Source organism: Nicrophorus vespilloides, unplaced genomic scaffold, assembly GCF_001412225.1.
Source record: "Nicrophorus vespilloides isolate i.1.1-1 unplaced genomic scaffold, Nicve_v1.0, whole genome shotgun sequence".
NCBI classification, from domain to species: Eukaryota; Metazoa; Arthropoda; class Insecta; order Coleoptera; family Silphidae; genus Nicrophorus; species Nicrophorus vespilloides.
This window is the reverse complement of record NW_017100080.1, coordinates 343,473-371,103: the sequence shown is the minus strand read 5'-3', so window position 1 is coordinate 371,103 and position 27,631 is coordinate 343,473. Positions and strand designations below refer to the sequence as shown.

The 27,631-nt window shown below is 38.9% G+C and overlaps 2 protein-coding genes across 3 annotated transcripts in view; one reads left to right on the top strand and one right to left on the bottom strand.

Moving 5' to 3' along the window:
* The window catches only part of LOC108566905 (probable basic-leucine zipper transcription factor N), a 65,099-nt gene extending 55,551 nt beyond the window's left edge, over positions 1 to 9,548 (top strand). The window contains exons 5-8 of the mRNA XM_017927028.1: positions 4,796 to 8,041; positions 8,165 to 8,331; positions 8,417 to 8,631; positions 8,945 to 9,548. Of these exons, the coding sequence (XP_017782517.1) occupies positions 4,829 to 8,041; positions 8,165 to 8,331; positions 8,417 to 8,631; positions 8,945 to 9,423 (4,074 nt within the window). The 5' untranslated portion in view covers positions 4,796 to 4,828 and the 3' untranslated portion in view covers positions 9,424 to 9,548. The remainder of the gene's footprint in view (positions 1 to 4,795; positions 8,042 to 8,164; positions 8,332 to 8,416; positions 8,632 to 8,944) is intronic.
* Positions 9,549 to 10,675: 1,127 nt separating this feature from the next.
* LOC108566881 (vacuolar protein sorting-associated protein 13C) lies at positions 10,676 to 26,833 on the bottom strand. Of its 2 annotated transcripts, XM_017926986.1 has the most exons (32): positions 26,417 to 26,833; positions 22,876 to 22,962; positions 22,629 to 22,817; positions 22,338 to 22,555; positions 22,146 to 22,287; positions 21,974 to 22,093; positions 21,649 to 21,917; positions 21,386 to 21,593; positions 20,824 to 21,325; positions 20,147 to 20,765; positions 19,720 to 20,091; positions 19,404 to 19,665; positions 18,917 to 19,314; positions 17,832 to 18,816; positions 17,528 to 17,772; positions 17,282 to 17,470; positions 17,043 to 17,223; positions 16,781 to 16,980; positions 16,585 to 16,722; positions 15,881 to 16,513; positions 15,554 to 15,826; positions 15,052 to 15,276; positions 14,765 to 14,980; positions 14,645 to 14,692; positions 14,075 to 14,278; positions 13,707 to 13,991; positions 13,501 to 13,649; positions 12,648 to 13,381; positions 12,422 to 12,594; positions 12,119 to 12,357; positions 11,858 to 12,053; positions 10,676 to 11,797 (listed from the first exon to the last, which is right to left on the bottom strand). In XM_017926986.1, the coding sequence occupies exons 1-32, from the start codon at positions 26,514 to 26,516 to the stop codon at positions 10,934 to 10,936; spliced, it is 9,663 nt and encodes a 3,220-aa protein (XP_017782475.1). In that variant the 5' UTR covers positions 26,517 to 26,833; the 3' UTR covers positions 10,676 to 10,933. The 2 variants fall into 2 exon arrangements, with proteins under 2 accessions (XP_017782475.1, XP_017782476.1); XM_017926987.1 differs by lacking the exon at positions 14,645 to 14,692.
* Positions 26,834 to 27,631: the final 798 nt, after the last annotated feature.

The window sequence follows — 27,631 nt, the reverse complement described above, 5'->3', positions numbered from 1 at the left end:
GCTATATTTCTAATTGAATCTGACTCATTGACACATCTGATTTTGTATCATAGTTTGAAAAATATTGATTGTGGGTATTATTAAAGTTAGTTAAAAAATTATTATCGAATCCAGTTAATGTAAAATCTATGTTTTTTTCGTAAATAATTATCAAATCAAAGTTGATTAATATATAAATGGTAAATTATACCGGTAACAGTAATTTTATTTGTAAATCGTCACACATCAGCTATATTATTGAGCTGAATGTATTATGTGTACCTAAGTGGTGTTAAAACTTTTTACTCAAGCAAATCATTTTCGATCTACTAAAGTACCATTATATTTGTCCCGTTTTGTCAAAAGCTACCGGACACCCATTCATGTTACCTATATTTAGCTTTTTATATAGAATACATTTAAATGGATACTACAAAATCTTATTACTATGGCGAAAAGACCTCGGTCGATAACCTTTTGGCACATATTGTGACCAAAAAAAAATGTTTAAATAAAGATCTTATTACTGTAAATAATGTGATATAAGATACCAAGTTATCATTGATACCATTATTACATAGGAATTAACAAAATTTATATTTATACTTATTAACTAAAAAAAATAGTTATTAATTGATATATCTCTATACTTGGCATTATCAAATATATATAAATTTATTGTCAACGAAACAAATCAAACAAATAATCGTAGATATACTTTTTATATATATATTTTATATATAATGTTTATATTTTAGTAACTTTTCTATTTATAATTTGAAAGAAACCTAAACTGATTTTATTATATTAATGTAATAGAATGTACATGTAAATAGATGTAGGATCCTGATAATGAATAACATATAATAATGATGCAACCAGACTATACGTGAGATGAGACATCAATGTCTTTCAGGCCTACTACTGAATGTAACTGAACTAGAAAGTGCAACTGATAGTGTACATGGTATTTGGTATGCCAGACAGAAATGTATGTCTCATGTCACGCACCGTGTGAATACGACATAAAAATACTTAAAGTTAAAAAAAAACATTTTGAAATAATGTTCTCGTGAATTTAATGAAAAGCCGTATTACATACTGATAGTAAAAGTAACAATATCAAATATTATAAATAATGTAGATCTTAGGTTATCGTAAGATGTAGTAATGTTTATTTGGATTAATTGATTATCATATTTATATGAGATTTATAGTATACATTTTACATCTCTCTTTATAGATTTTGATAGTAGAAATATCGTATAATTAGATATTCGTAAGCACAAAAACGAATATAGATTATACTTACATAATACGAAAAACATAGTAATTTTTGCTTTATTTTATTGATGATATTTGATACATAATTCAATAAACTATCATTATATTTAGATCTAAAAATAAGAAATAAAGGTTATGGTTTGTGATTAATGAATGTGTATTTTTCTTTTGATATGTTAAATTTAACCGTTTGTTAAGATTTGTTATAATGTCTGCTATATTAAATTCCATCCGATTAATGCGAAAATATAAACTATTCTATTGTTATCTATTTATTATGTTTTACTTTTGGTTTTCTCAGCATTAAGTTGATACAATCTGAACGGAATGAAATAAGTACGGTCTTTATTTTCTATAATAAACTATTTAACTAGAAAGTCGGAACGACGCCGGACGTGTCATGGATAATTCGGTGGCTGGACGTGCCTGATCCGGTGGCTGACGACCTTAAGAGCTTAAGTTACAATTGTTTCCATTCATAGATTCCCACAGACTTGTTGCGTAATCAGCTGTTGGGTACTACTGATGGGGATTGGGATTAGGAAAAGAAAATCGCACATATATATATATATATGTGGAAAGTGTTTCGGTTTTCTTTCGACCCGCTAGTAATTTCGGTAAAGCGCTCGACGTGCGTTTCGCGGTGTCGACATTGTCCATTGACCCGATTCTCGCAGTTCCTCTGACCTTTCCGAAACGATCCGAAGACGTAGAATTGGCGCAGTTCGCGAATCTTCGGTTGTCGCGGGGCGGCGTCTCGGCGTTTTCCTTCCTCCTTCTCCTCGTCCCGACCTAACTGTAAACATACATTAAGCAAGCCGAGAAAGTGGGCTAACTGCCTCCGCCGCGAGACCGTAGCGCGACGAACCGAAAGAAACTGATGGACGAACCCAAAAAAGAAGAACTGAAATAAGTAAGGATCGTACGAATTCTAAAACACGCACGCAAAAGGGGAAACACCCTTTCGTGGCGGACAATGCTCGCTCGACCTTGGCACTGAAATGCAAATGCAACTAATTGTATCCGCTAAAAACTAATTATCGCAGTTCCTCTAATAGATTCGTGTGGATTGGATTCGGCGCAATCGAAGCAAACGCGAAAATATTTGTAGGACATATGCGACGCGCAGTAATTGCGGCAGGATTGATTAATCCGCTTGTTATTAGCGGGGGATAACAAAAAAAAGAGTGTATGTAGGGGATTCCCATTTTACGTTTGGCGCGCGCTGCTAGACTTTCAGCGAGCGTCGCTTTTTATCGGCGGAAAACAAACCAAAAAAAAATAAAGAGTAAAAAGCATAGCGCGCGCGCGGTTTTCATTCTGCGATCCCTGGGAGAGAGATCGGAAAACGACGGCCTTGGCCGTGAATCCACGTAATGACTTTTGTTGATTCATTCGCGACATCCACATTTTATTATATATTGAATAATTGTACTTCAAACGCTCGATTATAAATAATAAAAACTACGAATCTGTTTACCCTGTCAACTACATCTAATTGTGTAACAATATCCTATACTTATTGATTCGGATTTCACAAAAACATTATATTTTAACAATCAAAGAATATACAAGTAATTTGATCCACAGTATTACTGAGCTTAGATTAATTTAAACGTATACAACGCGGTACACTGTGTTTATTATATTTGACAACTTGTACAAGTAGTTGTAACATGTATAAATTGTTTAGGCAATATAATATAAGCAATTAAATAAACTTAGTACTTAAGGTGTTCAATGTCAGTGAAACATTTTCTGTCATTGAATAATATGTATCACTAATAATATGGATGTTTTATTTATATTATAATTGAAATCTTGAATTTCATATGAAAAAAAGTATACTATATATATTGAGAAGCCAAAGGAAGTTAATCGAAATCAAAAGATTTAATCTCTCAGTGTCAAACACTGCCTTAGCAAATAACTTTATATATCTAAGCAGGAGTATAAAGCTTAATTGGACAAAATATCATTTAATTATTCATACATAAAAATCTAATTAGGAACTGTATAATCCTGTTTTTTTTATAAGTACGTTTAATTAACTACTCTTACGTTAATAAAACATATATGTCATGTATAGTATTATCATTAAATACAACAACATGTTTGTCATTTATATTTGATAAAATCGTAATTGCATTCTTTTTATTAAATTAAAAATGAAAGTAACATCCATTCTCTCAACAGACTTTCCATAATTGAAATACCATTTAAGTATCAAATAATATAAGCCCAAAACTTTCACCCAATCGCAGCCAATCATTAATAAGCATTGAATAATAATGATGTCGGTGTTCTCAAAACCCAAGTTATTACGAATCTCTGTAGTAATCTTGGATGAGATTTAACAATCATTGACCATTCAATTGAAATTCTTGATACTTAATTCGCGTTTTCATTCATTCGTGCATTCGAGAAAGGGAACTGCGGTTGTGGCAAACAAACGAGCGTTTCCTATTATAGATAGTAATAATGCAGAAGTAAGTGCATTGTGCTAGTATTAATACATTTTATTCTTATTTGAAACCTGTGGAAATGCCAATAATGTACATTCCAACCAAAATAATTCCACTTGCACAACGTGAAATGTTAAAACAGAAGTACAGTAGGTGGATTACTAAAAAAATCAACATAGTTTATGTTTTGAACAATAAAAAGCGTACTAATTATATAATCGAATATATTTGTGTTATGTTTAAAATATTATTTTGACTATTAAGATATTTGGTAAAGGTGAATTGCGCGGAAATTATTCATTCAGATATTGATTGTATGTTGTACATTATATTATGTTCCGTTCAAAGTTGTATTAATTAATAAATTAAGTAGCTTTGTTTGCTGAATCAAGTGTTACGCAATTGTTCATCGCTGCGGTTTATTAATGGTATTGGTAATAGTACTATTCCATGTGTTATTCATTTTGCAAATTCGGCAAAGTTAAATGATATCAAATAAATAATGAACACTTTGTTGAATTGGGCGAATCAGCTGTGAATCAATGAATCGAAACAAAAGTGATTTGAACGTTCGAAGGCACGAACGAACGGTAACAGCGACATTAGCGATTGAAAATCGTTTCCAAAGTCCGGTTCTTCGTTTTGCGACCGTTACGTTTGGAGAAAGTAAGGCGTCGTGTGTGGAGGATATGGAGTATGCATGTATGTGCGACGATGTACGCAACAGCGCGACGGAACGAACATTATATGACCTACATAAATCTGGAGGATGCTTCGAAACTGTAAAGACGAAGAGGACGGACGGGTAGAAGGCGCGCCACACATGACTCCTTCTTTCGCGAAACTTTTCTCGCCCGCCGATGGCCTATAAATAATGCAGGGCGAATTTAGGTTTTCAGTCATTTATATTTAGATAACGTTTGGGATTTTTGTCGAAGCCGGAGCGCCACATTGGGCTCAAAATAGCAGGGATATAACATGTGTATAGTATAGAGGTGAATTTGTGTGTGTGTAAACACGGTGCTTGCTTTTCTTTCCAACTAATTCGATTTTCGTTCATCTTGCAGGAAACGCGATAGCAGGGTAAGGACCTGCGTGTCATGGATAGTACCTTCAGCAACGTATTGGAGGGGGCGCGACAATACTTCCAAGGGCTACCTGCGGCTACGGGCGTAACCTCAGGCAGCCCATCTACCAACAACACTCAACAACAGCATCCACATCATCATCATCATCAACAACAGCATCCACATCATCATCAACAACAACAACCGCAACAGCAACCTCAACAACAACCACAACAACAGTTGTTACAGCAAAACCATCATCACAACCATCACCATCCTCCGCAACAGCAACAACATCAACAGTCCCAGCAACCGCAGCAACAGCAACATCGGTTACCGGCACAACTTCACCACCAGCAGCAACATCAACAGAGGTTGCAGCATCAGCAACGACAGAATCAATTGATACAGCAACAAAGAATTCAACAGCAACAGCGATTGCAGCAACAACAGCAACTGCACCAGCAACAGCGTCTTCAGCCTAATAGAGATAACGATGGATCTGTGCGATCAGAGCAACATTCTGCTGTCCCTTATTGGGATCAGCAGCAGAACGAAGGTCAGGGTTCACACGTGCCGAATACCGCAATCCACCAACCTGCCAAGCAACCGAGCTACGGACCTCAATACCAAACCTATTTCGAGTCCAAGATCCATAAGCAGCAATCGGTGCAACAGCAGCAACAACCAATTCAGCAGCAACCGCCACAACAACAACAGACTACCCCATCGTATCCGCCGCACTCCTACCAGCAGACCTATCCCGCCTATTCCAAATACCACTCCTCAACAACAAACAATAGTAACTCATTTTCTAGTCTTATCCCCCCATACACAAATTATAAACCTTATACGAGCAGCGGTGCTGGCGGACCAGGAGGTGGAGGCGGGAGCGGCAGCAGTAGCAGCAGCAATAGCCAAGCAACGAATTATTATCAGCAAGATTACAGGCAGAAACACTACCAGGCGGAAACTGCTAACCAATATTATCAGCAGAATACACCCATATCTTACTCCAATGCCCCCCAGGCCTTTGCCCAGAAGCCGCCGACGACGGCGCAGAGCTACCATCCTCCACAAAAATCTGTTCCTACCACGCCACAGAAGTTGCTTACCGCCAAGCAGAAACGCGAGTCGCCTCTGGATCTGTCCGTGAAAACAGTGAAGACGACTGCAGACTCTACTCATATCGACTACGATGACCGCAAGTACAGGCAGCACAACCCGCAATACCAACCGCCGCCGCCGAGGGCTCCCAAAATCGACTTCTTGCCGAACTTTGGTGGCCCCCAGAACTATTACAGATATCCGATGGCATCGACGGCTACAGCACCACTGCCCCGAATGGACTTTCCAACGAAACGTCCGCAAGAGTTCCTACCCTCTCAAGTTCCCGAGAAAATTCCGAAAATGGAGTCCTGGCGGCAAACCATTGACCAGCAAATCGAGCAGAAACTGTCTTCTTACGAGTTCCAGCGTAAAGTGCCGCCAGTTATGATGATGCCGTCGCAACACCAGACATCGCAGGCGATGAACACGCAACACCCACCGCCTCAACCGTTGTTACCTCAGCAGCCGCACCCGCATCCACAACAGGGGGCGAAGAAAGCAACTAAGAATGTGCTTAACATACTGCGTACGAGCCTTCAGAACAAAGGTGCCAGAAAGTTGGAACAAGAGCAACAGTTGATGAGGCAGATTCAACAGCCGACGACGGAGGTGATGGCCCCGTTGCAGCCGAAACTTGGTATCGTCGGTCGTAGGAACATTTCGCCCTTTACAGCAGTCAGCTTGGAGCGGACCTCGAACACTCCCCCGTACAAACCGAGCATTCCTAAGGCGGTTGATTCCGTCAAGGATCAGTCCACAGATCTGGATGGCCTAGCCGCATTCCTTGCTGCAAGGATCCGTACAAAGGCCGAACTGAAACAGGTGGAGGAGACGGTAAACAATAACGCTAGTCCGCCAAAGTTGATCCACTCGAAGATGCGCACGGATATCCGAAGCTCATCGGAGACTAGTGTTTTCGACTTCCAAGATAGCGACAACGAAATGCCAGTGCTCGAAAGGCAGAGTCTCGTGGAGATGCGTAAGGATCGGAAGACCGTACCTAACCAGATCCAGCTGCCACCCAGTCCAACGGACGAACTCTTCAACAGTGCCTGCGATCAGTTCTTAGAGCAATTGCGAAGTCCATCGAAGAAACCTGCCAAGCCCAAGGCGAAGCCGATGAAGATGAAAGTGAAGAGTGATTCCGATTCGGATGCTCCACTTAGTCAATTGACTACGAGCTCCGCAACGATAACGTCGACGATCAAGAAGGAGCAAGAACAGGAGGAGGATGAGACAATTAGTAAATCTGTTGAAGTGAAACCGAAATTCAAATTGTGGGATGAAGACATTAAGCCGAATTTACTCGTAACTAAGCCGGCGAAAAAACCAACATTTGGCGATGGATCCGCCTTCCAACCGGGATGGGAGGAGGATTTGTACAGGTACAAAAAGTCGCTGCGGATGCCGAGGATGCTGATCAAGGTGTCGAGGCCGCCCAACATGCATCGAATATCGACCTCGCTGCCGGACCTGGACCCATATCCCATATCCCCTACAAACTGTGATTTCAAAAAGGACAGTGATCTCGAGTCGAACTATAGCTTTGCAAACGATTCAGAGACTTCGCTGCGCAGCTCCTTCATCGATAAGCTGCTCGAAAGGTACGGCGGTAGAAAAAGGAAACGTCTCAAAGCCGATGCTCCTAAGATTATCCAGCCTCCGAAAAACTCGTCGCTGGTACGAATACTCAAGGAGAAGGCAACCATTAGGGAGGTGTTTGGAGAGGACCGACCTGCCTCGGCACCGCCTATAACGTGTGTCGATGATCTGGTGGCGCCAGAGGATGAGGAAGAGGTTGTTAAAGGAAAGGAAAACGATAGCGTTTGGACCAAAAAGCAGCCTACGATTAGCGTTGTAGTCAAGAGCGGTACAGATAAGAAGCGAGGCAAGCGAAAATTCAGCTCAGGTTTCGACTATATAAGAAAAAAGAAAAAGCCCGTGAAGAAGGAGGACGTGGTGAAAACCGAACCAAACGAAGAAATCGGGAAGAGGCCAAGGGGTAGGCGGAGTTTGGGCGCAAAGACGAAAATCCCTTCATCCGTCCAAGAGATTCAGAAGGAGATCAAGACGTGGGTACTGAACAAAGGGGTCGGCGAAACGCAACTCCACAGGGCGTCGCGTTCCGGTTTTACGGTGAGTTCAGGCACAAATACCTTATCACTCATCTTTCTATCTCTCTCTCATTCTTACATGACTACTCACAATGTTCACATTCATTCGTGATCTCATCCCTCTCTGTTTTTCTTTACAATTTAGGATATAGCGGCGTACTGCCTAGAGAAGATTTCCTGCGATCCTTCGCCGAAGGACAATGCGGGATACACACCACTGCACGAGGCTTGCTCAAAAGGGCACTTGGATATTGCGAGGCTTCTGTTGCAATACGGAGCTCTAGTCAGCGAGTCTGCGCAAGGGGGAATAAGGTAAATTGAAATTTGAGGCCGCGCGCGCGCTAACTAGCCCACCAGAATTACATATAATTAACGCGTTATTTGTTGCTTGTCGCAGGCCGCTACACGAAGCTGCGGAGAACGGATTCGTGGAGATCGTGAGGCTGCTGCTCTCGTACGGCGCAGACCCGTCCCTCGCAACCTACTCAGGCATAACACCGATACAGCTGGCCGTGGACGATGCCACGGTCTCGCTCCTGCAACAACATTTGCACGAGCTCCAAGGAAAACCTATGCCGGCTTGGAGGTACAGCGGGCCGGCCGATCTCTTCGGTTAGTACTATGATATTACTAGGATTATGAATGAATGAAATGTACAGCGCATTTCCTCATAATTTCGAATTATCTCAATGTCTAATTAAAACAAATTGTAAATCCAAAGTTTAGTAAGATTCTAATATTTGCTTATTGGACTATTTGCCAATAAATTATTTATATTTCCTGAATAATGCTATAATAATGGGATCAATTCGTGACTTTTCAGATTTCGGTGATCGCTTTTTAAATGTTCTACAATGTTTGATTTATCACAGTTAGTTGAATATACCAAGCAATACATGTATTTACTTGTTTGTTGTATTTCCAGATGACCCAGACGTTGGCTTTGATACGCTGGCCGGTGCACCGGAGGGTGATCCCATTCCGATGGAAGAAGACATTGAGATGGAGATCAGCGAACAGATGCTGCCAAATCTGTACGCGCTTCCTGATTGCGAATCGGAGCGCTGGGTGCTTCTTCAGGACCTCTCAAACATCCTCAAGATAAAATCAAAAGAAACGCTGTTGCGTCAACTCAATAACAATCCTAGTAGCAGTAGTGCTAGTTCTAGCTCTGGTAATAATAGCAGTACTAGTGGTGGTGCGGAACGTGGCAATAGTAGTAGTAACAGCGGTGATATCAGGGAAATGAAGATGACAGAGTTCCTGGAGCGGGCCAGGTGCTGCCAGTTCTTGAATGCCAACGAGAAACTGAGCACACGCTCCTCCAAGATTCTCTTGGTGAGGTATACGGACAAAGTGAAACGGTTACTCAACGTCGAGGAAGAGGTCATTACCGGCAGGTGACCGCACGCCGACTAAGCGAACGCTAATTCTTCCTTCGCGACGTCATCACCATCATAATACCCAAACTAGAACCATCAATCAACTAACGAATAAATTATTTTTAACGTCAAGAAAAATTAATACTAAATGAAATTTATATTTAATAATACATATGATGATAATAATAATATTATTACTACTATATATATACAAACAAAACAAGTTAACGTTATTTTAAGCAATTTATTATTTTATTTGTTATTATTTTTTATTTTTCAATATAATTTTATACATACATAGATATTATATATATATAAATATGAATATATAAATGTTATTATTATATAACAAAACGAGGCACCGCAGCTGCGATTCGATATCGTCCTTTGCTGCGTACTTTCCTCGTGAATGGGGAGTGTGTGTCCACGCACTCTCGCTAAGACAATAGTTTTATTTTATTGTAATTTTATTTCAACTATTTTCTCTCAGTTTTCCTCGATTCATTGTTTTTCTTATTTTTTTTTGTTAATTTTCCATTTGTACAAAGCTTATATAATTTACGTTCCTCAGTTAAAATAGTGTAACTTGAATCGCAACTTCTTTCTACTTCCAGGCTGTAATTATGATTACGATTTAGCAATTAATTAGTTCTATCGTTGTTTTTTCTTTGTTTGTTTGTGTAACTTTCTTGCGGAGACTCTTGCATTTGATTGACACCCCACCTCCCCAGTCACGCAGAAATGTAAGAAGGATGGTTCCTTTCGTCGTCGAGCAATGAAAAATCCAGTGTGTTGTAAAATGAAAACGAACAGTGTTTTTACGGACTGTGAACGATTTTAAATGTCAAGAAAATATTTTGTAAAAAAATAATATGAAATAATGAACGTGTATATTATAATGATGAAATGGAACGAACGATAACAATAATGCAGTGCAATAAATGATGAAATAAAATAATGATCGACAAACACGGCAGACGATTTTGGTATTTGGATCTCTCGGTTTGCGCCAATATATAATATATGTATGTATGTGTGTATGCGTATACATATATGATTTCGAGCATGAAGCGAATTGACAATAGGGTATTTATTGTACATATGCATATTTTGCGCAGATCCAACCTCAACTGATTATTATATTAACTATTATTCGGTTCTTGCGTTGGCGTTTACCGGAGATCCGCTCGACATATCAAAGACAAAATTGAAAAAAAAAAGGTTGACAGGCAGAAATTTATTAAATGAGAAAATATCTATAAAAAACAATTGCAGTTTTATTTACCTCTTTCTTTTTCTGTTAAAACAAATAGAATTTTTTAAATTCAACAATATATAACCGATATTACAAAAAGGGCAATAATATATATATAAAAATCTCTACAGAAAGGTTATGTTTCTTTTTAAGCAAGCGTGCACTTCTTATTCATTTTAGGAGTGAAGCCAAGCTCCGCGGATTCGACAAGTGCATTTTCAATGTCGTTAATAATACACATTTGTTCCACGAATCGCAGGATACCATGTGAATTATTTTATGTAACGCTCATGTGCTTTACGATCTTGGCGATCATCTGCTTGCACAGTTCTGGATTGGAGAGAAGTATCATTTTGCTCTGTTCGTGCGAGTTGTATAGGATACCTTTCTTTTTGCATTCGAAATAAATCTGAACACCGCGGTTTGTCAGCTCTGGCGCCCTGTCGATTTCGCCCCAGGTATAGGACCAGTCTACTTGCCAACCTCCGAACAGGTCATTGTGTACGATGTAGGCCATCCTCTTGTCTGAGAGAATCAGAATCTCCTTCTTCTCGATTATCGGGAAATGGCAGGAATATATGTCGGTGTTATAATATTTGCCTTTCTCTAGTTCGTTGAGAAGCTTGTTTCCTTCTGCCAGGAGATTATTGAAAGGATGCACAGCCATGTCAGCGTTCACGAATCGCGGCGGTCTCAAACGCGAGGCCTCCTCATGACCGAAATCGGTGACCCTCTTCACGGTGTCAAAGGAGGTGCTGGCAAAGTCCATGACGCCGGCGGTGGGACGCGTCACCAAACCGACGGCACCCTTACCCAAACCTTTGAAGAAACCACCAACGCCTTGCTCTTTGGCACCGGATATTGGCTTGGTGAAAATGCCGGTGAAACCGTCCACCACTCCCATAACAAGACCCTTGCCGCCCCGCGCCATTCCTTCTTGTACCGTTGCCGGCTTCTTGTTGATTTGATCCCGTCGTTTTCGTTGATATTCCTTGTCAAAAGTCAACGCCGCGATACCTTTGCCCATGGCCCCAGTAATCCTTGATACTGCACCAGCAGCTCCTCCGACCGTGTGTCCAAACAAACTCCTAACACCTAGCACCAAACCCTCGGCGAATTCGCCTGGACCTTGAATTGCCCCCTATGAGAGACAAAAACCGATCATAAAAATAAGAATTAAAATTAATAAATATTTACATACTTGTATTGGCTCGTAGAAAAGATCCTCTACGCCCTGAGAAATACCTAACACCAATCCATATGGATTACCGATAACATCCAGACCGAAGACAAGCACATACAGCTGTTTCACGGTTTGACCCATGTAGTGAGCGGTAGCTTCGCGAATTAGTTGCCGCTGCGTCAAGAAGTTGTATTCACGTTGAAAGTAAGCCAATCTAATTAAGGGAAAAAATAGATTCATCAATTAACTGGATGAAGGAGATTATAAGATTATGCTCACTTGAAAATGACATCCTGCAAGTCGGTGAGGGTAACGCCGATACCCTGAAGCAGTACGCTCAAGAAGTTAGGCATATTTGTAATACCTCCTCCAGATACCATCGAGAAGCTCACGTGTATCTTGAGCGGAGAGAAGTGCAGCAAATCGTAAAAACTTTTTTGCTCTTGGATCGAGTGTGTGCTGACATGCGAATATAGTTGTTCGTTGACTAAGTTCAAATCCAAAAGGAACCGTTCCTTCTGCAAAAAAAAAAAACAAGAATGTTTTATATTTTGTTATTAAAAAATGTGTGGTATTATGTACTATATCGTCCTCCTTCTCAACAGTATCCATGACCTCCATGATGGCGTTGATGAAACCCAAGTCTACTTTGATATGGAATTCTTGAATGAGGATCTTGAAGTACTTAAACTGCTGCACCTGACTGTTCTTCATCAAGAGCTGCACGATACTCAATTCCGCGAATGGTTTATGCGCTACAAAGAAATGAATGAATATTGATGATTTGTATATTAATAACTAATCATACCGTTATTGACTGAAATCGACTTAGGAGGAGGCACCGGCGCCAGGAGAACTGGGAACGTGCAATCGTACAGCTGATTATCAATCTGTAGCCTGTTCACCTTGGCGTGCAGCTGCATCTGATGGGTGCTACTCTTCATTTGCACCCAGAGGCCGGTCTGGAAACGCCGTTTGATTTTACGCTTATGCGGCTTTAGCATAAGCAGTTCACCAAAGTTGACCTCTGTGCGATCGTCGACCATGGTCTTCTTCTGCAGTGTCTCGTCCTGCTTCTCGACCTGCCGCAAGTTGTAAATCTGGAAAGCCTTCTCCATGGCGATATTGTCCTTTGTGCTCATCTGCTTGTAGCGTTTGCCGTGCATCTTGCACGTCTCCCAAATAATGCCGGTGCTGGCTATGCCAATGTACATCACCTCATGTCTCTTCATGTTATTCACGAGAGATAGGCCGACGCCGTAGATGGATAAAGTTATTTCCCTGTCGATTTGCTCGAATTGCTTGGAGGCTTGCGCATTTTCCGCGACCTCCTGATCCATGGTGAAGAGGAGGATGCGCTGCATTCCTTCGAGGAAGGATACCCAGAATACGTTGTACTGCTCGGAGATGGGGTATTCACCCACACCGTCCATTCGCAAATCATTTTCCATTTCCTTCCTATAACCACCTTCCCATACCAACACCCTAGGTCCTGACGGATTATCCCAAGTGTAATACATATTTTGATTTCGAGGTAATTTCCTAAAATACAATTATGAATCAATTTACTTAAATTTAGGGAACGGAAATTCGCCTACTATTAAGTTTAGTAAATTGCAGTCTCACAAATATTTACTTTCTAAATGGTTAAGAAAACTCACCTAATTTGTACTGATCCTTTTTCCCATAAATTCATGGTATGCATCGTATTATTGATAATCAGAGCAGGAGCGCTGCCGTGATCGTAAAGGGCCAAATTTATGTAAACAGCGCCTTCAGTCATTTGTATATCAACGTTAATACCGCCATACTGAAAAATATAATTATCTATCATCTATTCGTTTATCCACCGCTGTCAATTACTTACTTTATTCTTTAGTTTCAACAAAGTAGTGTGGCTCTCGGTGATCATGAAGGGAGCGGTGATCTCATCAGTATCAGCGATTCGCACCCGGATTAATTTATCATCCTTTTCACTGGATGGCCAGAACGAAGAACACGCCTTGGAGGCAACCAGAGTCCAGGGATCTGCAGGACGTTCCACCTCCTGACATTCGACTGTGAATGGAGTGTTGTTGATGATCACGTTATACGGCGTGAAGATGATCTGCTTGGTCAAGCCGTTGTACGTCAAGCGATTGCTCACACCAATCTAGAAAAAAAACAAAGCACCACTTTATTAATACTCGACAAATATACGCATTAATTAATGATTAAAAACATTTGCAAAGTTACCTGATGCAATTTTTCGTTGTGCTTGCAGATGATAACTCCCGAAGAACCGGCCACATCGATAGAGAACTTGTCGGACCATTCACCGTGTTCAATGCGAACACAGGCCTTTTTCTTTCCGAAGAAGTTCTTGGCATTGAATGAGAATAAGATGGGTCCCTTGAAATTGGCCGGATGATTTAGGATGTTCGCATTCTCATCGGTGCTCTGCAATTTTCGCCATGTCAATAAATTGTAAATCAGTAGACTATAAGCAGACTCGAATTAAGCCATGCTCAATAGATTTTGCAAACTATCTGTACAAACATGCAAATATTGTATTTTCTTTTTTGCGGGAAGGTATATTATTGGAAACATGATTTAATAACAGTTAATTCGAAATATTTAACAGCACACAAGGTGGAAGGAAATTCTTTCATGACCTTTACGTTGGAATTGAAATAAATATATAAAACGGCGATCAAAAAAAAACATCTTCCAATGATTAAATATATTTGAGGTTTGTAAGTTGGGGTGCATCATTAATATTAAACAAAAACAAAATGAGCAAAGTGAATGAATTTGGGAGGGTACCTTAACGGGGCTGCCGGACGCCTCGTTCCGCTCAGTCTTTCTAGACTTCTGCAAAACACCGTGTGAAACAGAGAGGACTTAGAACCATTTTATGGAGGGATGGGATTATGGGTTACTCACCCTGTAGCAGAGTGCTAATCCAGTCTTGTTTAGCATCCAGAACGGACAGTATAAGCTCATGATGAAACTTTCATTCTCAACAAGGATGTGCATGCCCAAATCAAGGGACACCTTCTGTGAACTATCATAACTATCGAAGGTCCAAACGGTGAACGGTACCGGATTCTGGGAAACATCATGTTGACACGACCACTCCTTCTCCAGATAGAGGGGTAGCTAAGGAATAAAGTAAACCAAATAGCTTTCATTTCTTTTTCACTTCATATACCATATTAAATTTCACTTACTCTTATAACGATATAAGTTTTACCCGGCTCAACATTGGGAATTTCGAGGATGTCTCCCGGTTTGATCAGATGATCTCCAACCACATTCTGCACGCACAGTTCTATGTCGATTGGAAGACAATTTTTGAAAATGACTGCTGGCCTCAAGAAAATGTTGTACACGGTACTAACCATCGTGTGTTTGATAGTATTCTCGAAGTAAATTTGCTCCATTTGACCCACAGCCTATACATTCATTTTTTATATTAAATAGTAATAGAACTTTTTATATTTACACTTTCAATATAAAAGTGTAGACAACATATTTAAATATAATTATACTGCAATCATAAAGTTTAACGAAATGCTCTTATTAACGTATGCTCTATTTAAACACTTCATTTAAAGTTATTTCCGCCTCGGGTCGGCCGGTCCTACGATCGCTTCAATACGAATCCAAACTTCTTTTTCAAAATAGTACACTAATACTACGCTTCGCATGTAATAATAAATATTTACTTACGCGTATGACAAAAGATTCGTCTTTTGCGGTTTTGGAGGAGCAAGTTAAGGTCTTTGATAAGGCTACATTCAACTGAAGATCCTTCCAAACATAGGGAGTAGTCGTAACGGAATAGTTGACCACCGAGAAGAACAGCTCACTGGTTTGAGAGTAGACGGCACGCATCGGTACATACATCGCAGATTCAGGAGAGATTGTGGCTATAAACTCTAATTCATTACCGCTGTCCCTCATATAATACATATCAATCGGAACAGAAAATTTGTTATAAACCTAAGAACAAAATAATTAATAATAGACTCATACATATTATGAAAATATTATTACTTTTAGAGAACTGCTAAGTGTGATTTTGGTGACCCCATTGACAACTTTTACCGAAGAAACGAGACCCCAGTAAATTGCCTTTTTCTTCATCATGAAGAACCTCTTGTCTGCCTTTATCACAGGCAGATGCAACTTGCAGTTCATATCTTTAACTTCGATGGTCAAGAAACGATCAATTGTCTTGGCAGTGCCGTTTAGTATTTTGGCTAAATTCCTAGCATCGTTCGGCCTGTCCGTCTGATCGCGTAGCTCCAATTCGATTTCGGCTCCAGACTCCAGATGCACAAGATTGGTCATCTCACTGTTCTTTGCCAAACAAAAATGAGAATCATCGCTAAGTAGAAGATCGACGGGAATTCCAGTCACGTTGATCAGTTTATAAGGAGCAGAGATTTCCGTCTTGGCAAAGGACGCTTCTGAATCTTTAACGGCGGCTGCGAAAAGTTTGCCCAAACTCGAAAGCACTTCGATGCTGGTCTTCGTGAGGGTCAACTCAAGATTATATGCAGAAGAAACGTCAATTACGCATGCGGCAGTTGTCTGAATCTGCTCGATGATCTCGCCTCCCTCTTGCGCGACCATCGATCCATTCATTGATTGTTCATTGCTATCGGTCGGATCGTTCATCGCCACCTAAATTTAACGCAGAATTAAAGTAAATCTTCCTATTACGAAAAAAAGAAAATAAAACCGTGTACACTTACTTCTAATTTTAATTCCCAAGGTTTGTGTAAGGTGACTCCATTTTTGATCTCTTGTATGGGTTCGATCAAAGGTTCCCAGATAGCTAAGAAACTGTTGTAGTAACTCATTTGAATGGTGAGGATAGATTCTATAAAGATCTGATACCACAACGCTGATTAATTTGCAATTTATTTACAATACTAATAATAATCAAACCTGTGAACTCCAATCATGAATTCTTCCGTCGAAACTGGATTGGAGTAAAAGCATGGGGAATGTGTTGTTACCGACGCCGGCTTCCAACGTTAACAAGATAGAAGGCATATTCACGATACACAACTCACTCAGTTTAGTGGGTACCTCATTGCCGCAGGAGTCCACATTAAAAGCTACCAAGGCATCTGCGGCCGTGTCTTCTGCACCATCAAAACACGAACATTTTTTATAAATTAAACTCAAACATAACAATTCAACATACCTTTCTTGAGGAACCAAAAATCAGTATTTTTATTAAAATTCCACATATCCGTGAAATCAATATGCTGGTTTCCCTCTTCATTCTCTTCAAGCGCACTTGCAGGAGATAAAGAAGCCATAATCCTATTCAACACTTCTATTGTGTACAAGGATACGCTAATGCATACGTCAGTTAGATAAATCTATAAGCAAATATTAATTTTAAAATATGTCCCAAAGACATATAAATAAATTTAATACTTCAATGTGCAGTCCCTTTCCTTCAGGCGTGGATCCAGCCACACTAATCGTCAAAGGTTCCAAGACCGGATTCCTTGTAGATTGTCGCAATTTCGGATCGAAGATGCACGTGTACATTTGCATGTCTTTTATATTGCCGTTGATACTCTGATGTGTACCGATCAATCGCAGCTTCAGTTGAATTTCACTCTAAACACATAAACAATATAGTCAATAGTCTATACTAATTTCAAATGAATTACATACATTTAGGATTAATGCTCTTGTATCGATCCTATCCATGCTTTCGACCAAGATAATATGGGGTTTCTCCAATTTTAACGTTAGCGACATCATAGTTTCCTTCGCTTCTGTAGTAGTCGCAACAGGCTGCTGCTTCGTTGTTTTGACTTGGGCCTGCGGAACGACTAACGCTCCAGTGAAAAAGTTTGAAAGCTTAAGCATATATTCCATGGAGACAATAAATGTAAAACTGTAAATCCTGATGTCGACTAAATGAGAGAGATAAAAAGTTAGCAAAGAAGCACCAAATGGACTGATAATTGCTTACTAAATGTATCTTCCTTCTTAGTGAAGGTAATATCAATCATGTTTCTGTTAAGCCCCAGAACGCTGTCCGGAACGCCACGTTCTTCCACTGGGTCTGCAGTGCGACTGAAGAGGCAATTGATCTTATCCTCCCTTCCAGGTCTAGTGTCTGTGAGCAAGCAGTTTACTAGTAGCAGGGCGTTTGACATCGAATTGTTGGATAACAATCTTCCCCGCACTGCAAAACCTTCAAGCGCCAACTCGGCCAAACCCTCCCGTTTGCCTTCGCTATTCAGAACAAATAGATTGATCTTAAAGCATTTCATAATGAAGTTCCAACGGAGAGTGGTTGTGACTAGTGAATCGTCCCCTGTGCCTGGTGCGTTGTTTATCTTCGCATCTCCAGTAGGATCGTCCGAAGCATCCGCTTCCCTATCAAATTGGTCTACAAGAATTGAGTCACCGGCTTCCTGGACATATACATTTCCTTCAGATAGGTTCCCATTCAATACCTGCATCATTGTCCTGTAATCTGGTTCACCCAATAGCAAATGAATCGAGTCGATGTGTCCATTGATGTCCAAGTCGGGTACCGCCTTGTACCAGGTCGAGAGATTCCTGCTAACATCAAGAGTGAAGGTAACCGGTTCAATTAAGGTCTCCCTCTCGATAATTTCTAGATTCTCATTCATTTTAATGCTTTCGAAACCTAGTCGTTCTAATTTCAGCATTAGCTCATCGATGACAACTCGATAACCGGCTTCGTTCTTTATATCCAGATCGTTAAATTTGTTGGTGATGGTGATGAAACCTAGATCGACCAGCAGACCGCTCAGACTTTTCGAGTTCTCTGGAATTATTATCTCTGGCGCTTTCAAGTGTATATCTAGCGATATCTTGGTGGCCTTTTCATAAATACTCTGCATGTTCTCCTTCGCAGTTCTCGCTGCTTTCTCAGATGCTTCAGCGATTGCTCTTTGTGCTACTTGGAAGCGATTCATGAAATCCTAAATTAAATTTAGTTAAATAGAACCATTAAATATAATCATACATTAAGCATTTCAAATAATTCAATTGAATTATGAGATAACTCTTATTATTACTTACAATCATATTAGAAATGTACCAGTTTACAAACGACACTTTCATGCAACCCAACTTAACAGCGACCTCCATATCGACAGTAGTCGTGTCACCAGGCTCCAAATTATGGATAACAATTTTTACATCCAATGCTTCCTGGTCTTCGGCTACAGTGAGTATCTTGTTGTGAATATTCTCTTTGTTCATGTCTAGAATCTGAAGGTTTGTCAAGGTAAGATTGATAGCGGTAGAATAGTTCTTCATGGTGATGTCTGAACTGAGCCCATTGATTGAGATCAAAGAGATACGGGTATTTATATTCTCGAACATAACCGAAACCTCGTTCAAACGCGCCTTCAACTTAAACAACACCAACGTCCGTGATTTGGGTTTTCTAATATTCAACTGCTTTTCTGATATATCTGAACAAAAAATAGAAATAAATTGGTTAATTAAACAATTCAAAATATTTGTTTACTGAAAATGTATAATTTTATAAGAGAATACATACGGGAGATAACTGATAACCTATGTAAGCTTCCGCTCCTTCTTCTCGAAGTAGAGCTGCTGGTACTACTAAGTCTAGAAATTCGAGATTTTTGCCTAGGTTTTTCAGTAATATCGTTTAATTGACATTGTAAGTCGTTTGCAAATCGCATCAGATCCTGCAAACCTTCCTGGTGCAAACGCAAAGCTAAGATCGCAAAATCGACGGAAAGCAAGGCCTCGCAAGCCTCGTATTTCGTGACAAAGTCGGGGGACTTTTTATCAACCTAAAGAATAAACCGATAATTAAAAACTATGGCAATTGGCACAAAGATATTTACTTGTAAGAATTTAACGTTAAAAAGGAAGTCCTTGTCTGATCTCGGTGTTGAAATAACCTCGATCGGTTGATTAAGACCGTTGAGGAATTGAGACATCGATATGCTTGCTAATGAGACATCCACATCCATGTTGAATGTTTGCTGAACCATGTGACACCTCATAGAGTGCACGTTCAGGATGGCTACATCTTCGATAGGCGATGAGAGCATTTCCTGATGAGACAACTTTATCGTAATGTCTTTAAGCTCGAAGTCTACCTGCATCTTGGTTAATTGGACAACGTTCACGGCGGCGGTTGACTTCCTGGGATGAACAATAACGTCTGACATATCGTTATGCCTGTATAGCGATGTAGAGCTAACGCTTCGCGGCTAAAATTGTTTATTGTTGAATTATGGAATATCGTGGCATAATGTCGATATTTACCAAATGTTCTATATGCACAGTCTCTTCTCCAAAATCTGTAGGGATCGATTGTAAGAGGCTGAGTAACAGAAGCAATCTGGTGTCTGTGATGTTGACCAAAACCGAAGGTAATACGCCGGCGACTTTGGTTGCTGGTAGCTTGACGTCGTCTGTTATCAAGCAGGTTTCCAGAATGAAGTGAAGATCTAATGGTTCTAAGATTCGCATGTGTGAAATTCCCTTATCGTACCCTTGACCTATACAATCCAGCCAATTCTCGTCGCTCTGAGCCAAAAGAATTTGCACGTTGTAAATGTCTAGAGTGAATCGGTCGTAACTCTGCGACATGAGCTCATGCATCATATCTTCCTTGTTGATTCCACGCTTGTACATCTCTGAGACATTAGCTGGTGGATTTTCGGTTACGTCGCGTTCAATTGATTTGAACCGGAGGCGACCCAAATTTACCACAAGTACATTCTCGTTACCGGTATAACAACCATTGTAGGCCATAACCACGTAAGGAGCAGCTAATTTGATGTCTAAATCCATGCGTGCATGCTGCTCGATTACGTGTTGCAATCCTGCAGCCGACATCTCTCTAAATTGACTCAACTGGGCTGCAGTGACTTGAGACAACCTGTAATTCAACAATACGATTTATTTCCTTTTGAAAGAAATGAAGCACGCAGACTTACTGTTCTAGAGCACTATACGAAGGAACTTTGAAAACGGAAATCACTTCGCGTATTGTTGCAGCGTCGTAGACAATCTTCAAAGGTTCCACGGATACGTGAATCCGCTGTCCGTAGTCCGTACCAACCGGACTCGTTTCAAAAAGTACGTCTAATAATGTTCCAGAATCGTCCACCTGTGATGTGATAATTTCTGGGATATTACCGTCAGATTGTTGCATGCCATACATGCTTAAATCCTGAATGTTTACTCCAATCTTGAGCCCGTTTTTCTTAGGTCGCTGCTCGATGTGACATCGCACATTCTGCAACTTCGTTTTAATAACGCTCGAGATATTCTTGGTGTCGTTGCTAATATTAATCTCAAAATTCTTCAGATGAAACTTCACGACCACACCCACATAGGACTCCGGATAATTCTCCGGCTGCATGTTCTCTTGGTAATCAATAGCGGCAAAAAGTTTTTCTTTCTCATCACTGGTCATAGCCTGTTGGAATTTGGACACTAAAACAAACACAAAAATACAAATTAGTCAACATGTTTCATTTAATTGGATTTGCATACAAATATTGGTTGATTCGTCGATCTCATGGGCGCTATTACTGCTCAAACGATTCCAAATCGTTCCAAACCAAGTCTTCGGTTTGTTATCTTCGACCATCTTATTCAATTTATCTATTTCAAGCTGCATGCGTTCACGAATTAATACTAGATTGAAGAAATCTAAGTGCTTCTCAAGATTCGACAAGTTCGATTCATCATCGTTGGTAAGCTAGAATTATATTGGATTAATAAATGATTATTATCGATGAGTTAGCTGTACTAACTTTTTTCTGAACTTTCTTTGTCTTGTACAACTCCGCGTAGTCCTTGCATTTTTTCCGGTGCTCCAGCATGTGGACCCAATCCCATTCCTTTCTGCGCCTCTTGACCTCCGTCTCCACGATACAAGTGTACGCAAACTTCCACCATTCTTTGTAATGTCCGCGATAAGAGGACACGTTCGGTCGGTATTTCCGATACGGCAACCCGCAAGTCTGCAGACTCATCGAATCCGCAAATTCTACCACATCTCTATATTGGTCCTTGGTAATTCCTGAAGGTTTAACAAATATTATTACATTTCCTTGCTTCATTGCGAGTCACATCTACCGATTGCCAGATTGTCGATTATGAGTTCAGCGTGGGCCTTTGGTGTGGACATTGGCGGTTTGTCGTTTTCCGGTTTCATATTCATTATCAATCGGGCGTCGGAGTTAATGGGTCCCAATACTAGAAATGTTTCACAGTTAAATATTTAGCGACCACCACGTCTGATGCATACTGTATTTGTAATTCGGAAGAACGTTGTCTCTGGAAGCGATGTCTCGCTGAAAAACTTCGATGAGTCGGTCCTTGTCCTGAATATCGCTGAACATTTCTGTGTCACAGTTCCAATAAACGGATAAACTATCTAGGCAGACAACCTGTAAACATCAAATGAGTAAATGCGCTCAACTGATTAATAACTTCGTACTTTGTAGATCATCGAGATAGCTTCTTGGACGATGGCAGCCTTCCAATTCTCATCAGTGGTCTGCACTTGAAGATTGTTCAGCGTAACACCCATAGCATAAGGCCTTTCCAACCGCTTCTCCTCGTATCTCACGTGAATCTTTTTGATGGATAATTGCACGTTCTTGATGATTTGTGCGACCAACTTTTCCACGAACGAATCATCGCCTTTCTTGATGCCTGCACAAAAATTAAAACAACTATTAAAGATACATGAAACCTATACAACTGTTGCAACGAATCAAACACAAACCTTTCATTGCTTTGGCGGCCTCCAACCTCTCCAGTTGTGCTTGCTTGAACTCCTGGTGGCGGTGCTCCTCCTTCTCAGGGTCATACTTGACTTCCTTGTTGGGTTGCACAAGTAAGTACAGTCCTTCCACGGACACCTCGACGGCTGCGCCATAAAGATTCTTCCAAGGTATTTTCAATACCAATTTTTCTAATGAAAACAAACGGTGAACATCAACTAATTATGAGATGATCGACAATTGAATTACCTAAGCGTCCATAGACCGTCTGCACGGGCAGATCCAATTCACTCAACGCGGACTGCTTCAACTCTAAATTGTTGAGGACAACATCACCTGTAATAAAATAACAAAATCATATAAGCTAAATGCGTTACCATGGAATCAAACGTTTCGATTCTCATTTTTTATCAATCGATAATTCGGAGACGACTTTTCACTAGACCGAATAGCATTCTATTCTTTGTATTTTTCTTTGTTCCAGCTAACAGAAATCGATGCGCCAAATACGAGTATGACTATTTATAAATAGAGGCAGCGCAGAAATGAAATTGCGTAATTAGTAATGCGTCTGCGATCCTCATAATTGGTACATCGCATTGAATCAACAAAGGAGGATTCCCCTCAGAGTACCAAACACTATGATTTTTATTGTGTTTACTTCAAAATACAAAGGTTACATATGTAATTTCAGTAGACCGTGACAAATCGCGGTTGCGTAATCGCGATGCTATTTATTGCCGTGTTGTATATTATTTCAAGAGAAAGTTTACATATGATTATGCAATATTTAAAATGTTGAGTTTATGTGTATAGGATTAATTAATTCAACCATTTGGTATTTATTTATATTGCACAAAACTAAAATTGGAACGACTTATTTCCTCCTATCCAAGTTTCTTTATTTTTTTTCTATATATTAGGAAAACATAAAACTATTGATTCATTATCTACAACAAATATAATATATAATAAATTGTTTAAAAAAAATATAACAAGTAAAATTTAATATTCAACAATTAAATGAAGGCAACAAAAATGTTATATTTAACAATGTGTTATATTCTAGACTTGAATACAGTGGAACCTCGCTTAACGAACACTTCGCATAACGAGCATTTCTCTTAACGAGCAAAATTAATTGTAAGAAAAATGACTCGCTTAAATAGCGACGTTTCGCATAACGAGTGACAATGAGAAGAGAAGTCCCGGAATGCGCGCCTGCTACATCATTTTTAAAACTTGTGTACACATATTATGTGTATTTTTTATATGTTTCACTATACGAGTAAAAATCCGGAACGTATTAAACTCGTTAACCGAGGTTCCACTGTATTAAGGAATTGCTCGCTTGAACCCACTTTCAAATTAATATCTAAAGGGATGCATAAAACACGTGCGACCCATGACCTAAGAATTTGTCACAGCCGAGATAGATTTATTTTAGTCTCCATAGGTCATCATTAAACTTAATTTAAATGAACCTAAATGTCTACATTACATACAAATTGTATCATATCCAACTTTAACACACAAAAAATAGCTTAAATTTAAAATGCTTACTATTATTATAGTTAATCTACACTTTTGGCATTAATGAAATTTCTTCTTCTTCTTTGGTAAATTTATATCCCAAAATATCAGATATAATCACCAATCTATTTTTGTAAATGAATCATCATTTATTCTAGATAAATTTCATGTCAATTTCTGTTTTCATTTTTTATTCAACTCAAGTGTGAATTGCTTTAGTTGATATTATGAGTCTTACATGAAAAATAATCTGAGAATACATTTTGTTGCTTATTGGAAATCTAAAATAACTAGTTTTATATGAATTTTTGTAATCTACACGACTCCATTTTTACCCATATTTTTAAAAATCGAACTTAATATTTTACAACAAAAATGTTTCATACATTGTGAATCAAATGCATAAAGTTTTTTTAGGAAGGAATCTAATGTTCCATTTTTACGACTCCACATACATCTAATAATAGAAATACCGATAACACTACAATCCTTTCGAACGACGTAATCCCTGACTGAGCAATACATCCAAATCAAAGTGTAGAAAATTAAAAATCTAATAGTGTAGATGAAATAAATGCAAATAAAAAGCATTCCGGATATACACAGATATTACAGAGATAATACACATGTTAGCAATTGTTATTTCACTCATCAAAGTGCATTTAGTGGGTATTGTACAAATAATGTTATCTTTATACAATATTGTTAGATAACCATTATTATTAAACTTATTATAGACTAAAGGACTATCAACCGAAGTCTTTCCGTCAAATAGATAAACATTTTTAAAGTATTGAATAAAACTATGCATTAACCCAATTTTCCATAAAATAAAATGGGAAAAATGATTAATTATTTAGAATATGCGAAATAAAAACAAAAATCAATATTTGAAATACTGCATATCTTTTTTTAATAGAGTATGCCATGGATATTAACATAAATCAGATCTTCACTAGTATAGATTGTGTAGGTTTGAGTCAGAATAATAGAAGTTTGGGAAGCACTGCTTTAATTGCATAGTGAACAGAATTAGAATAATATGCATTTTAAACTAAAAACTTATAGCGAAAATACCAAGAATAGCAATTATACATTTTGCGACTATAAAACAAAGGTTGGTTACAGTGTGAACTAGTTTGGACAGTGGTTTCCAAGATTTGTCCAAAGAGTGTAACTTAACTCGCACTGGCTCGCGCCTTGTCAATATAAGTTTTATTGATTTTCAGATAAATAAATAAATTTTATAAATAAGCTAATCAATAAACAATTACTACTGTATATAAATGTATACATTCCCAAATGGGTAAATAAATAAACAAAATAATATGGAATTAAGACCATTGAATCTATGTTTATTTTAAAATACTCAACAATCAATATGTAAAATAGCATTTATAGAAAATGAAATTATTTAGATTGAAACGGTTGAATTGTTTCCTCTAATATACCGGACTGTTGAGGAATTTAATACATACAAAAATAAACCGTACAGAGACTTGACTGTATAAAAGTAAAAAAAAAACAATAATTTATGTATAACTAATATATTTTTTTAAATTTATTTTAATTTTACTTAATTGAAATTTTCAAACTAGACTATAGTGAATTCAGACTGAACGAAGCCGCACTATGCGTGGTATTGCTGTATATAGTATATTTCGTGGATAAAAAAAGTTTGGAAACAACTGCTCTGCACGCTTGAAAATATCAACCATTTTGATAAAAATAAAAATGATTGAAACATTAGAAAAATTGTACGTATAGAAAGTAAAAAAAAACTAAATGCGGAAGCACTCCTTCTGAGATGGAACGTCGATAAATTAGGAGTGGAAAGTAGGGCTCGTAAAAGGAGCGTGCAAAACAGGTACAAAAAAAAACAAGAGCAAAAGAAAGAGTAATTAGCAGTTGGTTTGGAGTAATTAAATTTCGTGCACGTTTTATGTAATTGACACTAAATTCGGACGGCGTGAGTGAGGTGCGTTGTTTTGAAAACAGAGCGCCTGATATTCAAATGAGTCGCGATGATGATAACATAGTATAATATGTTGATTAGTTTCCTATTGCGGACGATGACATCATGCTGGAAAGGCAACAAAACAACATATCGATGCCGTCGTCTAGATAGATGCCTTTCGCAACTGAATCCCATGTACCAATTTCAGTTTGTAAGAATGAGGTCACAGGTCGCGTCGATTCAAGAGATAGAGAGAGAGAGAGATAGAACAACAAACGGACCAAGAACTTGGCCACTCACCGCCCCAGATGCCGATTTTCAGCTGCGTTGCATCCAAATTCTCGACGTAGTTCCCCAGGAAGCGATTCAGCACGTCCGTCACAACCGATTCGAAGACCATCGCGACGAATTTCAGAAATTTCTATAGTCGATTTATTGAAGTGTTGTTGTATTGCGGGGTCGCATGCGGCGCTCGCCCTGCGTCGCGACGTCCACGACGACCACAACGACGTCCTCAGCTGTCAGGAAATTGCTGATCTCCTCCAATGTTTTCGCATGTGTTTCGCTCCGCCCGATCTGCTTCACTATAAACAAAGCGCACTTTTGTGTTACCGCACCGAACGTCAAAATATCGCTCGACTGACAGGCGAACACATGGTCCTCATCTAGCGCAACGCAATGTTCGTTCAGCTCTCTATTTGACTTGCGTCGACGTTCTCTTCTGGTCGCAATGATAATAATAAAGTTGCCTACTTACATGTTTGAATCTAACGTTTTTGCGCACATTCTATCCTGCTCGACCAATGTCATCTTCATACCTCATCACCAGAGGCGCAACTCTCTTGAAAATATTGAATTTCTATAAAGTTTTCCAATAGCATTTTACTGATTTTTTTTTCATGTTTCATCGACAACGTCTACAATTAGGAAATCTATACCTTGTTTAGGTATAGATAGAACTTGATTTTGAATAATATTCATGTAATTTCGAGGGTTTTTTTTTTACAAAAGTAGCGTCGCTATGGTCCGTCAGTCGGACGAAATATCTGGGTCCACAAAAAATGATGGGACCACAAATCTAATATCTACATTTGAACAACAAACACTTGTAGTTTTTTTCCAATAAGAATGTGAAATGTCAGTAATTGAGTAACACTGGTATAGAATATACTTTACCTCTAAATAATAACATATTAAATATTTTCTTATATTCCACGACTCAAAGAGAATACCAAACTCATTATAATAAAAAGCATTTTATTGGATTTTATAATTTGCTGGTCGATCGCGAACAATAAGACATAAAAACTATTTTTTCTTCATTTCTATATTTTACTTGATATCGATTTTGAAAGAACTTGATTATGTCATTGTCAGTCATTGTAACATATATTTCATTGTAAAACAGTTGAACTTATTAATGTTGAAATAGGGAAAATCATAGAGCCCTAAGCAACCATGATACAAATATATAAGGTACACCCGGCTGTCCGTCATCTTTCGCGTATGAGGTTT